The following is a 13,969-nucleotide window of genomic DNA, read 5'->3' as shown; positions in this document are numbered from 1 at the left end:
TGCCTGTAATCCTATCTACTTGGGAGGCTGAGGCAGGAGAATCGCTTGAACCTGGGAGGCGGAGTTGCAGTGAGCCGAGATCGTGCCATTGCACTCCAGTCTGGGTGACAGAGCGAGACTCTGTCTCAAACAAAAAAAAAGATTTCAAACAGTTTTCACGTTTTTCTGTTTTGTTTCCTAGTAGACTTCTTTTTGAGACATAAGATAATTGACTCTGCTGAATGACAGGGAGAAGGGATTTATGAGTCCTTGGCCAAGATAGTCAGGAAGATCACAGGAATTGACAGCAAGGTGTCATGAGGCTATGGTTCCAAGTGGGGAAAAGAACGGTGAGTCTGAGGCAGGCAGGTAAATTCACAGGAGAGGAGGTTCAGGGTAATATGACTGCTTCTCCTGTCCTGCCACAGAGACCACTCTGTGCTAGAAGCCACTCTCCAACTTAACAAAAATACTTTAGACAACAGTTCCTTTGGTTTTATTGTTCAACCAAGCACAAATCATCCATTTAAGCATTTAGCCCATCATCCCCTACCTTGTCCACAAGGACACCAAAAATATCAAATATCTTTTGCAATGAAGAGCCACTATATTAGCGAACTTCCACTATTGGACTGGTAATTCTACCCAAAAAGAAACGGACTTGGGCACGTGTCTTGCATACCACTAACCAACCTTGGTAATGATCCCTGTTTTCTCCCCAGCTTGTTCTCAAAGATCTGGCTTAATAACTTTTCCAAGAATTCATGCTAACTCTGTGGTTTCCAGAATCCACTGGGTATTTTTCCTACTTGAAAACTAAGACATTTACCTGTCTCAACTCTTCGGTCACCTCTGTTATTCTCTATGAATTTCCAGGTTATTGGATAAGGAGGCAGTTATTTTATGTGTTTGCTAAATTGGTAAGAATATGGATTTGACTCTTTTTAATTTAAAACAGAGCCATGAACTCAAATATTCCTACAGAGGCCAAGTAAGACAAGTAAAATAAAGGCGACCCTAAAGAATGAGATGACATTGAACTCACAGGGAGGGCTACCCTGGCCACATCACCCTCTGACCAACAGAGGCAGCCATGACTCAGCTCCCCCAGCCAATAACTGTAAACAGTGTGAACCCAGCATTGCTATACCTTTCCATTCTCAAAGAAAAGTAGGAAATCTGGACTTTTTTGAGAGCACCTGAGTTATAAGTTCTTGCAAATAATTGAAATTTTAAAGAATCACTTTCAGGTCAAATAAAACACACATCTGGCCCAAGGGCCACCAATCTGCAACTTATTGTATGCATCTCATGAGTCTGGTGATTGAGATCAATAAAATTTATGTCTTTAGGGCATGTGGGTGGCTCACGCCTATAATCTCATCACTTTGGGAGGCCAAGGCCGGAGGATCACTTGAGCCCCAGGAGTTCAGACCAGTCTGGGCAATATCACGGTAAGACCCTGTCTCTACAAAACAATTAAAATTAAAATTAAAAAAACACTGAGCATGTTGGTGTGCACCTATAGTCCCAGCTAGTTGGGAGGCTAACGTGGGAAGATCACTTGTGCCCAGGAGTTCAAGGCTGCAGTGAGCCATGATGGCACTGCTGCACTCTAGCCTGGGTGACAAGAGTAAGACTCTGTCTGTAAAAAAATATATATATATTTTTAATATACATATATGTTATATATAATATATTCATAAATGTATAATAAAATATATGTTGAATATATAAATATATAGAGAATATATACTTATACATAAATATATATATTTTTCAATCCGTAGAACCCTAGGAGTCATTCATTAAGTTCCATCACCTTACACAAATGACATAACTTCCACCCTGGCCTCAGCTTCAGGAAAAATGAAAATAACAGCACTTCCCCCATCAGACTGATGCAATAGGTCAGGTAAGTAAATCACAGTGCTTGGTATGCACTCAATAATTGTTAAACTATTGCTTATATAGTATTATCCCCATTTTATAGCAAAGAATACTGAGGTTTAAGGAGACATTGCATTATTTGCCCACAGTCGGATGGCAAGTGGCAGAGCTAGAGTTTCAGTCCAGGTCAGTGCTGTTCTTCCTTCCAAATGAGCTGGCTAATCCTGGTGGTATTAACCCCACCCTACAAGTTCACTTTTATCATCATGACACTTGAATGACTCCCAGCTTTTTCCAGCGGGATGAATGAAATTAGGCACGCGGAAGGTTTTCAAGGTGAACTGGGGTAGCGGGAAAGGACTAAGCTAGAGGAGAGTTAAGGGAGTGGGGAGGGACAGGTTTGAAACATTCCCTCTTTAGCCTTCTTCAGCTTCTACTTGGAGGCACAACATGTAGTTTTGTATAAAGCAATGGTTCCCAATATTTTTGGCACCAGGGACCAGTTTTCTGGAAGATCATTTTTCCACAGACTGGGGGGGCGGGGGTGGGGGTTTGGGATGAAATTGTTCCACCTCAGATCATCAGGCATTAGTTAGATTCTTATAAGAAGCGTGCAACCTAGATCCCTCACATGCGCAGTTCGCAATAGGGTTCACACTGCCATGAGAATCTAATGTCGCCACTGATCTGACAGAAGGTGGAGCTCAGGCAGTAATTCGAGGGATGGTGTGGCTATAAATACAGATGAAGCTTTGCTACCTCACCTGCCACTCACTCCTGCTGCAAGGCCCAATTCCTAACTGGCCACAGACCACTACCGGTCCATGGCCCGGGGGTTGGGGACCTTTGGTATAAAGAAAGCACAAGGCTAACTGATGGAAATAGCTGCTTATGTGCAACAGAGCATGATGTTTACCCTCCACCAAAAAATATATATATATATTTATTTCTATTGAACTGGGAAAATAAGCAGAAGCAGTTATCAGCACAGCATGCACTTTGGCACTTCACCTCTGGCAGTGGCCTGGACTGCACATTTTCCTAAACAGCTTTAAGATGCATAAAAATGTATCCTGAGAAAATTTGCTTTTCCTAGACAGCTTTAAAATGCATAAACACGGCCGGGTGCGGTGGCTCATGCTTGTAATCCCAGCACTTTGGGAGGCCGAGGTGGACGGATCACCTGAGGTCAGGAGTTCAAGACCAGCCTGGCCAACATGGTGAAACCCCATCTCTACTAAAAATACAAAAATTAGCTGGGTGGGATGGTGGGCACCTGTAATCCCAGCTACTTGGGAGGCTGAGTTGAGAGAATCGCTTGAATCCGGGAGGCAGAGTTTGCAGTGAGCCGAGATCGCACCACTGCACTCCAGCCTCGCGACAGAGCGAGACTCCGTCTCAAAAACAAAAACAAAAACAAACAAACAAAAACTGCATACACACTTTCCTTAGAAAGCTTGCAAAAAGAGAAAAATGTCCCTCATATAACACAAATTGTGAGCCCTCTTCATGCCAAAAACGTGTACACTGAGATTTGGCCTGGGAAAAAAAAAACAAAAAAAAGAAAAACAGAAAACAAAACACTTAACATTGCAAGAGTGGCTTCTTTAGAAATGATTAACTTTGATATTCCACAGGCACATGAAGATTAATAAAAAGGAATTGAGGTTTTACAGATGAGGAAAACCAGAGCCGCCCTGAAATCCCTTATCAACAGAACAAGTAAAAGAGAGAAAAGAAAAAGAGGCTTTGGAAGGCAATTAGCATTCATATGAATATTCAAAAAGGGGGAACTTCGGCCTGTCATTTCTCTCTCCCACCTCTAGTTATTGGCCAGGCAGGCATCCCCCCATCTTCAACTCTGTCTTCTCCCCTCTGCAGAGTTAATCAGATTGAAGGGAAGCACCTGGGGACATTCAAACTCTTGTGTCTCTAAAACATGGAATTTACCCATCAACCCCTCTTCTCTCCCCACCCTTGATACTCAGGGCTCATACGTGAGATGCTGAAATGCCTGATTCTTTTCGGTGTTGACAATAAACGCCGCTGCAAGCCTTGAGAACCATCACCCCCTTGTTTAAGGATCTGTGCTAAGAAACTATGCTTCCTTAAACTTTAAACACAAGAGAAAAGGCTGAACACAGTGCCACTCATCAATTACATTTACCTAAAAAAGAAAGAAAAAGGAAAAAAGAAAATAAAAAAAGAACCCCAAATCGAATCAAGCCTCTAGGAAACACAGGGGAGGCCAGGCGTGGTGGTTCATGCCTGTAATCCCAGCACTTTGGGAGGCTGAGGCAGGCGGATCACTTGAGGTCAGGAACTTGAGGCCAGCCTGGCTAACATGGTGAAAACCCATCTCTACTAAAAATACAAAAATTAGCTGGGCATGGTGGCATTTGCCTGTAATCCCAGCTATTCGGGGGGCTAAGGTAGGAGAATCACTTGAACCCGGGAGTCGGAGGTTGTGGTGAGCCGAGATTGCACCAGCCTGGCGATAGAGTGAGACTCCATCTCAGAAAAAAAAAAAAAAGGCTGGGCGCAGTGGCTTACGCCTGTAATCCCAGCACTTTGGGAGGCTGAGGCAGGCGGATCCCTTGAGTTCAGGAGATCAAGACCATCCTGGCTAACATGGTAAAACCCCGTCTCTACTAAAAAATACAAAAAATTAGCCGGGTGTGGTGGCACGCGCCTATAGTCCCATCTACTTGGGAGGCTGAAGCAGGAGAATCGCTTGAACCCAGGAGGTGGAGGTTGTGGTGAGCCAAGATTGGGCCATTTCACTCCAGCCTGGGTGACAGGAGACTACGTCTCAAAAAAAAAAAAAAAAAGAAAGAAAAAAAGAAATGAAGGAAGGCAGAGGGAGGGAGGGAAAGAATGAGAGAGAGAGAGAGGAAGAAAGAGAAAGAACAGAAAAAAAGAAATACAGGAGAGAGAGGCCCAAGTTTAAAAGACTGTAAGATAAAGCAATCTGCCAAATCCAAATTGTAGGATATTCTACCAGAAAACTGACCTGCTATTTCCAATAAACCAATAGCCTGAGAAGAAAAGGGAGGAGGGGGCTGTTATAATATAAGCTAGACTTAGGAGAGGACAACTACCAAATAAAACAAAACACAACAAAACAATAAATCTCCGCATAAATACTGTACTCACTGTGTACTCGTATGAACCACAGATTGCTGGACTTGAATTAATCAGCCCTAAGGGACTTAGGGCCAAAAGATCCAGGAGCATTCCCTAGGAATTCTCAGTGGTTATGCCACAATGCTTAGTTTTAACACTTTACTCAATGCATATCCAATTTCCCTGTAGCCACAGTAATTTCAAAAGTCACTTTCATATGCACTTATCAGATCTTATTTGGGGGAATGAATAGATACTGGGATTATCCACATTCAGAGCTGGTGGCAACCTGGCACAGATGCCCCTAGATCAACATAAATATTATTTTATTATTTGCTTGAGTGTGACATGCTCCATCTCTTTATTTTAAAAAGTAAAATTTTAAAAATACCAGAAATAATTAAATATTTTAAAACACTTGGGATGGGAAAAATCTAAGCATGATCCAAAAGTCAAAAACTTGAAACTATAAGACAAAAACTTACTATTTTTCCCATAAAATAAAAATATCTGACAGAAAAAAACCACTAACAGAATTAAAATACAAACCAGAGAAAATATTTTCATTACATATGACAAGCAAAATAACTCTTATAAACAAAGAACTTTTTCTTTATTATTATTATTTTTAGAGAGATGGTCTCTGTTGCCCAGGCTGGAGTGCAGTGGCATCATCATAGCTCATTGCAGCCTCAAACTTCTGGGCCCAAGCAATCCTCCCACCTCAGCCTTCCAAGTAGCTGGGACTATAGGTGTGCCACCATGCCCAGCTAATTTTTAAATTTTTTTGTTTTCTATAGAGATGAGATATTGCTATATTGACCAGGCTGGTCTTGAATTCCTGCCTCAGCTTTCCAAAGTGGTGGGATCACAAGCATGAGCCACCGAGCCTGGCAGAAGGAACTCTTATAAATTAATATTGTTACTAGATGAACTATCCCAGCTTCTAGCTAAAGCCAGCCCCACCAACTTATCTACGGAGCCCCTTCTCTCCCACCTCCTTCAAGGACACTGTTCCAGTGATTCTGTCCCCTCCCATTGACCATTTTTTCCCTCCTCTTTTTTCCTTTTCTTTTTTTATTTTTGTTTTTTTGAGACAGAGTCTTGCTCTGTTGCCCACACAATTGTGCAGTGGCACAATTTCAGCTCACTGCAACCTCCGCCTCCTGGGTTCAAGCAATTCTCTTGCCTCAGCCTCCCGAGCAGCTAGGATTACAGGTGTGTGCAACTATGCTCAGCTAATTTTTGTATTTCTGTAGAGACGGGGTTTCACCATGTTGGCCAGGCTGGTCTCAAACTCCTGACCTCAAGTGATCCACCTGCCTCGGCCTCCCAAAGTGCTGGGATTACAGGTGTGAGCCACCATGCCCGCCCCATTATTTCCTCCTCTTGATCATTCTCATCAGCAGACAAACATACAGATACTTCTATCTAAAGATAAATAACTAAATAAAAGCAGAACAATTTAAAGCAAAACTACTCCTTCTCCCGACCTTCTTTCCCCAGTCAGCTAGAACCCCATTTTTTTGCCCCCTTTTGCAGCAGAACTCCATGAAAGCATGGTCTTTACCTCCTCTCCTTATCTCTTAAACCCATCTGTTTCAGGCTTTTGTCTCTTCCCTCGAATATATTTAGAGGTAACTGCAATTAATAGTCTGATAAATGTTTCCAGAATTTTTTCTCCAAAGATATAAATACACCTCAAAATGTTTTTTTAAACCGTTATCTCTGGATGGTGAGAAGACAGATGAATTTTCTTTTTCTCTTTATAATGTTTTGGTCCTGTCTGAATTTTTTTAAAAATGATAAGCCTGTGTGACTTTTATAATCAAGGAGAAAATAGCTGTTTTCATTTTAGATAAAGTCGCCATCTAGGCATACAGAACTACATCTGTTGTTTTAAAAATGAAGAGTCAGAAATACAGCTAGAATAAATAAACTGGTTCGCTTTTAATAGAAAAACTCCTACTAAAATATGCAGTAGCTCCTCGTTTCAGAGAAAACACTTATCTGGATAACTTTTTATTAGTGTAGCTTCTAGATCAATGTTCTTCTACTTAGAGGTTATGATCTTTTCTTGGGCAGATGACAGGCAGAAGGATAAATGGTGAGTAGAGGGTCTCAGAAGAGATCATGGATAGGAGAAGTCCATGGACTGCTTTGGATCATTAAGGTATCTTCCACTCATCTGATGTAATCTCTCCCTCTCCAATACACACACACAGACACACACAGACACACACACACACACACATGCTTTCATCAATCCTCATTAACCTCACTTCACCTCCCTGTGCTACAATCACTGTGTTTCTCATTTCCAACTTGGCCCCTTCTCCATCCCAACCTTTCTTTCCTAGCTTTCCTATTCAGCTCCTTTCTTCTCCAGATCTAAACAAACCTAGCATTTTTCCTCACCTCCACAAGATGAAAATAATTCCTTGCTTTGAAATAAAATAGTTAGAATCATGGTATAGAGATAAGTCTTCAGAGCCCAAAAATATTTTTTAAGAGGCTGAGAATATTTTCAAGAAGTCAAGGCTATCATGACAACTTCGCGATGGCCTATAAATATGCATTTGCTGAACTGAATCTCACCTGAAGCCAATCATTTTTGTAAGAAAGAAAATGACACAAATGTACATGCATGGACAGGAAAGGGTCTAAAATTGTGTGCAACATCATTATCATCACAGTTTCATGTGGGCTTTTGGGGGGAGTTTTAATTTCCTTCTCTGTGTAGTTATATTTTCTAACTGTTCTATAATTTATACACATTACTTATATAATAAAAAAATTCAATACATTCATCGAATGCATGTCCAAAAATAAAAGGATAGAAAAGGCCAGCAGCCAGGGAGGGGAAAGAAGAAGGAGAAAAGTGAGAAGCAAAGGAAAGAAGCTTCTGAATCAGTCCACACTAAGTGAGAGGGACACAGAGCTAAGTCACGAGTCTCCATCTTTATCAAACCCTGGAGTCCCATTCTTCGTTCTGGCTGGCAGGGTTAACAGACCCTAGGCCAAGTCCAGCGCAAGGCAATAATAAAGAAAAAAAAACTCTTTAAACGGCATTAAATGAAACTGTTTAAACGGGGGAAAATTAATAACTTGTTGCTGGGGGTGGAGATGAAGGAGTAGGCTCGGGAATGCTGATATTCACAGAACTGAGGCTCCCCACCTTCACTTTGCATCTCAGGCTCCAGGAGCCACTTAAAAGCAAGCTATCTATTTCCAAGAAGTAAATCTCTTGGACGGGTACCTTATGTTCACGAGCCCACGAGGGAAAGTGCTGGGCTGTGTATTGGAGCTCCCAGCCAGAGAAGACAGCTATCCCTTTTGGCACAGGTTCTCAGGGATGAGACCATGTCTAGCGGGGATTTTCTCCAGATTCGACAGCCTTGGCCCTACCGAAACGCACAGCTTTGTTTTCACCATACATCACTCATTGTTGAGTCTTTTTTGTTTATCCTCTCAAGCATCCACAGGTTGAATACTGCGTGTTCCCAACAGCCTGTGAACTTCTTGGACCAGCAAAGGGACATTCATTTTGCTGAGCACTCCTTTCGCATTTCTATTGTGTTCGATTTCCCACTCCCCCTGCCCGAGTCCCCAGAGAATAACTTCTTCCTTGTTTTAATAACTTGGATCACAGTCAAGGTTGATGTGTTTCTCCATTTTGCAGGATATTTTCTTCAGAAGAGACAAAACAGAGGCCAACAGGGGAGGAGAGGCTTGTTCGGAAATCAGCAGCCATTGAGAACACACAGAAAATGTTTTCAAAGAAATAGAAAGCAGATAACACAAGGCACCATCAATAGAAGGCTTCAAAATGGTGGACTCATACTCAGAAAGATTCCCCAGCAACGTTTTCTCCCAGGGACCCACTTTAAAAATCTAATTTCATTTGTTTGGGGGGTGAGGGAGAAGAAAGTGGTTCTTTCCATAAAATACCTTCTCATTGACTTAAATTGAAATACATTCTCCCATTGGAGGTCATAAAAGTAGCTGTGATCCCAGTGGGTATGCAGAAATTAGAAAACAAGTAAAGGGAGAAGGAGGAGAAAGGAGCGGTTCAGTCACACAAGTATATCCCACCTCTAACACAGCAAGTTTTCATTTCATCTGCCCATGTTCTTTATAAACTCCTATCCCCATCCATTTTAACACTGCTCCCTGACATCTAATGAAAGATGTCTCCATGGACTTGCTTGGGATACAAGGAAACAAACCTATTCTTTGTGAAGCCACTTTTTTAAAAAGAAACATTTTCAAGGAAAGAAGACCCGAACCAGCATTTAGTGGGGTTTAGTCTGAGGTACGTGATCTTTTAATAAAAAATTGGTAATGCCTCTTTTTTAGGAGTGATACAGAAATTGCATCTTTCTTCTCTAAAACATGAGTCAAATCACCAGTTTTCCTGTAATAGATCTACCTTGTCACGTGATTTTTCTTACCATTGATTTCAAACAGTGTCAAGATACTAGTTATGAATGAACGCAAAAAGTTATGTGTCTGAATTTGTCTTCATGGAATATCTTTTCTCAAATGTATTCTCCATATTAATACTTTTCATACCATGGCAAAAGAAAGTAAATCCAGTATCACAGAGAACAATGACCCCAACCCTGATTGGTCTCCCCTGGGAAAAGGCCAAACTTTCTACTGGAATTACAGATTCAACTAAATCCAGTTCTGGGCTGTTCATGAGTTTGGAGGAGACAGCCAAGGTGTCACCATGTTTGAATGCTAAAAGTGAGGCAAACTGTGGGTCATGACACACCAGTGGGTTGTAAAACCAATGTAGTACATCACAATCAGCATGTTAAAAAATGAAATGGGATAGAGAGAAAATGTCAGCAGGCACAGCATATCATAAGAGTATTGCTCAGTGAAAATCTATGTTGTGTGTGTGTGTGTGTGCACATATGTGTATATGGGATCTCACTATAAAGGGTATTTCTAACTGTGGTCACAGTCTAAAAGGTTTCCACCCATTTAAGAAGCTCTAATCCAGGGCGCAGGTCCTGGAGTCAGACAGAACTGATTCCAACATGGCTCTGCCACTCACTCACTCTGTGACCTTGGTTAGGTAGCTTCATCTCTCCACCTCCTCAGCTAAAAAAATGGATGTGGCCATAGTGTCCTGGGCGTACTGTAAGATCAGATCAGAAGAGGAAACATGTACAGCCCCTCACACAGCACCCAATACTGTTTATATACATCCTTAGATAAATGTCCACTTCACAAAATGGAAGCGGAAACTTGTGGATTTACAGTATGTTCTACAGGGATAAATTCACAGTGTGAAAGAAGATGGTAGGCAATTAGCTAATTGTAATTTTTGCTCTGCAAAACAGTTGTTCTTTTGTGGAACTATCTGTTGGGCCATCTAGCCCTTTTTATAACAGCTCCCTGAATAAAGTTAATATTCGAGAAATATACATATATATTTTGTTTGTTTGTTTTGTTTTGTGGAACAGTCTCACTCTATCGCCCAGGCTGGAATGCAGTGGCCTGATCTTGGCTCACTGCAACCTCCGCCTCCCAAGCTCAAGCAATCCACCCACCTCATCATTCCAAGTAGCTGGGGTTACAGGAATGTGCCACCATCTCTGGCTAATTTTTTTGTATTTTTTGTAGAGAAGGTGTTTCACCACATTGTCCAAGCTGATCTCAAACTCCTGAGCTCAAGTGATCCACCCACCTCAGCCTCCCAAAGTGCTGGGATTATAGGCATGAGCCACCATGCCAGGCCAAGAAATACATTTTTAGGCAGGGCGCAGCAGCTCATACCTGTCATCTCAGCACTTTGGGAGGCCAAGTGGGGCAGATCGCCTGAGGTCAGGTGTTCGAGACCAGCCTGGTTAACATGGCAAAAACCTGTCTCTACCAAAAATACAAAAATTAGCTGGGTATGGTGGCAGATGCCTGTAATCCCAGCTACTCAAGAGGCTGAGGCAGGAGAATCACTTGAACCCAGGAGGCAGAGGTTCCAGTGAGCCAAGATCGTGCCACTGCACTCCAGCCTGGGTGACAGAGTGGGACTCCGTTTCAAAAAAAAAAAAGAAAAAGAAAAAAAAGAAATACATTTTGATTTCAGAAATCCTTTCCAAGATGTAAGTAACAGACCAATGAAAACTTCTCATTTTTTTCTTATGCAGGATTGAACAGAACAAATTGTTCACACTTTGTGCTTCATCCTTATAATACAGCTTCTGCCTCCTCAGAAGTGACTAACAGCACGTGTCTAAAGACCTTAAAAAGTATCGAAATTGTCTCAACTATGGAAAGATCCAGCTGCAAAAACATGCCAAAATTCCTTATCTGTAATTTTTGTAACTGAACAAACAAGCCCCTGTATTACAGCCTGCAGAAGTTTTTGAGAAACGTACTGCTCACTTCACAATCATGTTCTGTCTATCCTTGCTGTTTAGCCTGGGGAAGGTTATCAAGTTCTGAGGAGAGGCGAAAGGAGAAAAGGAAGGGAGCCAGAAAGAAAGGGTGGGACCAAGAAGCCAAGGAACTTAAGACGAGTCAAGAACAGGTAGAAAAGTCAGGCGCGATGGCTCACGCCTGTAATCCCAGCACTTCGGGAGGCCGAGGTGGGCGGATCACCTGAGGTCAGGAGTTTCACACCAGACTGACCAACATGGAGAAACCCCATTTCTACTAAAAATACAAAATTAGCCGGGCGTGGTGGCGCATGCCTGTAATCCCAGCTACTGGGGAGGCCGAGGCAGGAGAATCACTCGAACCCGGGAGGCGGAGGTTGCGGTGAGCCAAGATGGCACCATTGCACTCCAGCATGGTCGACAAGAGCTAAACTCCATCTCAAAAAGAAAAGAGAACAGGTAGAAACACAGAATGCTAAAACTGTCAGCAGCCCCCCAGATGGAAGACGGGAGAGAAATAATTTAAAACAACAGAAAGCCTTTTCTTTGAGGTCCAGAGAGAGGAAGAGGAGGTCTGGATAAAACTGCTGAAAAATTTGGGGGCGGGGGCGAGGTGAAGAACCTAACAGTAAGTCTTGGAAGATGAAATACAACTCTGTCGATTACTGAAGGATGAACCAAATAACAGGACTGGGCCAACACAAGAAAGAAGAAAAGAGGGCGGCTGGTTGTGGAGTTAAAGCAGAGAAAAGAAAAAGAAACAGCTACAGAAATGCCCCAAGGTGCAGGATATACGGCTGGGGAAGGTGCGAATGTTTGGGAATAAAAACAAACTTTGAAAAACAACAAAAAACAAGTCTTTTCAAAGCCTGGCCTCACACTTAGGGTAAGTTCTCTCTGAGAGATTTAAAGGTAAATAAAGAACAAGCAAGTAAGTTAAGACTGAAAGGCTTGACTGATCTAACAGGAACATGTGGCGTTATGGTTGTAATGCCACAAATTTAGTACTTAGTATTTTGTGAAATATTCACAAAGAAATGAACAGGATGCTGCATAATTTTTTAAATTGTTTTCCAGGGGCACGTTGATGAGAAATGCCACTCCCTCCATTTTGTCCCCAGCAAGTGTACGATGAGCAAGAAGAGGTGGGGGCGAAGGAGAGAGATTCTTCCCATCCACCAAATGCTACCCTGATTACCCACGTCAGCCCTAACTCCTGCATTGCCCCAGGTGCCAGTCAACAAGGCCTACACCATTTGCTTTGCCATCTCCGCATTGTCCACTCACTTGCTCTGCCCTTCTGTCCATTTCACTGAGCTGGAGCTCCCAGCAGCAACTCTAGAAGAGAAGAAGAGGTGGGGAGTGGGGAATGGAGCATGCATGGATCTGGCAAGCCCCCCAGATCCCAGAATCCAATGAAAAGCCCCTCAATACACAGAGACATCAAGCTAGCTATCAAGACTGCTGAACTAAGTCCCCAGTCTCACTGGGGCCAATGGTGGGGTGGAAGGCACCACCGGAGGCTGCAAAGAGCTTGGGCTTTGGAATCAGATCTGGACTTGGAATCCCAGCTCTAGCACTTAGGAGGATGAGAACTTGGGAAGTAACTTAACCCTCTGAGCTTGGTTTACTCATCTGTAAACCAAGCAGTACTTAGCTCTCATGAGAGTGTGGGGAAGATAAGATGAGGTAACCTGGAAGGGCACCTGACACGCTGCAGGCACTTCACAAGTGTTCTAAGCTACTACCCATCTCTTCACACTTGTTAGAAAATGAAAAGTGAGTTCTTTCAATGGTGAAAGCAAGTCCCACCTGCCTTCTTTTTTTTTTTTCTTTTTCATTTTTAGGTGCAAAGAGTAGCTCCTTCTGATGTTTCCTGGCTGTATTCTCCCTATTATGGTTGTATTATCAAGTATGGAAAGAAAAACCCTGTTGGTGCAATCAGGTATGGGCATATCTGAGTGTGGATTGCCCAGATCTGCATCACACAAATGCGAATTTGGATCCTGGACTTTGCACACCCAAAGCACTTCTTGATAAGATAGTGGAATGGTTAACAACTGTGATATCATAGTAAAACACAATTATTAAATGAGGTTGAATGGCCTTTGAAGAATTATAAAACATTCAACAAGACCATAAGTGTCCTCAATATTCCTTGTTTCAGATAGAAACACTCCATATTTATGTTTTTGAAAATTTAATACTGAACACAACTCACCAACTAGGGGAAGGAAGAAAGCATTCTAATGTCACAGAGAACTTTGCCCTTTCTTCTAAAACTGTACTCTCTTCATAAGTTCTAAGCACCTTTAAAATGGTTCAAACAGGTATAAGTCACTGTGGAAAGGCAATGGAATAGAGAAAACCTTACCCCTTTAAGGTGGCTCCTAAGTTCATCTGATTCCAGGTCATGCATTCAAGCTGGGAGGTCATTTGGTATAAATTGTCACTGTTAGAAAAACATCCAGAGTTAGAAACACATAACCACAAAATACTACACAATTATTTCTTCAAAAGCAATGGAGTTTTAACTTTTCTTGGAAGTGCAAGCCTCCACATTTTCCAGAAGGACAGAATAT

At 42.2% G+C, this 13,969-nt stretch overlaps 1 protein-coding gene across 10 annotated transcripts in view; it reads right to left on the bottom strand.

Annotated features, from left to right (window-relative positions):
- WT1 (WT1 transcription factor) overlaps nucleotides 1–13,969 on the bottom strand; it is a 48,023-nt gene that overhangs the window by 16,379 nt on the left and 17,675 nt on the right. For 5 of the 10 annotated variants that reach the window (XM_055282024.1, XM_055282026.1, XM_055282027.1 and 2 more), the window contains 2 exons: nucleotides 13,762–13,839; nucleotides 12,675–12,725 (listed from right to left, as the gene is read on the bottom strand). In XM_055282024.1, the coding sequence (XP_055137999.1) occupies nucleotides 12,675–12,725; nucleotides 13,762–13,839 (129 nt within the window). The remainder of the gene's footprint in view (nucleotides 1–12,674; nucleotides 12,726–13,761; nucleotides 13,840–13,969) is intronic. The other 5 variants (XM_055282025.1, XM_055282030.1, XM_055282029.1 and 2 more) reach the window with 1 other exon arrangement.

The sequence above is a fragment of the Symphalangus syndactylus genome, chromosome 6, assembly GCF_028878055.3.
Source record: "Symphalangus syndactylus isolate Jambi chromosome 6, NHGRI_mSymSyn1-v2.1_pri, whole genome shotgun sequence".
Taxonomy (NCBI): Eukaryota; Metazoa; Chordata; class Mammalia; order Primates; family Hylobatidae; genus Symphalangus; species Symphalangus syndactylus.
Note: the sequence above shows the minus strand (reverse complement) of the source record. Positions and strands in the feature narration are given on the sequence as shown.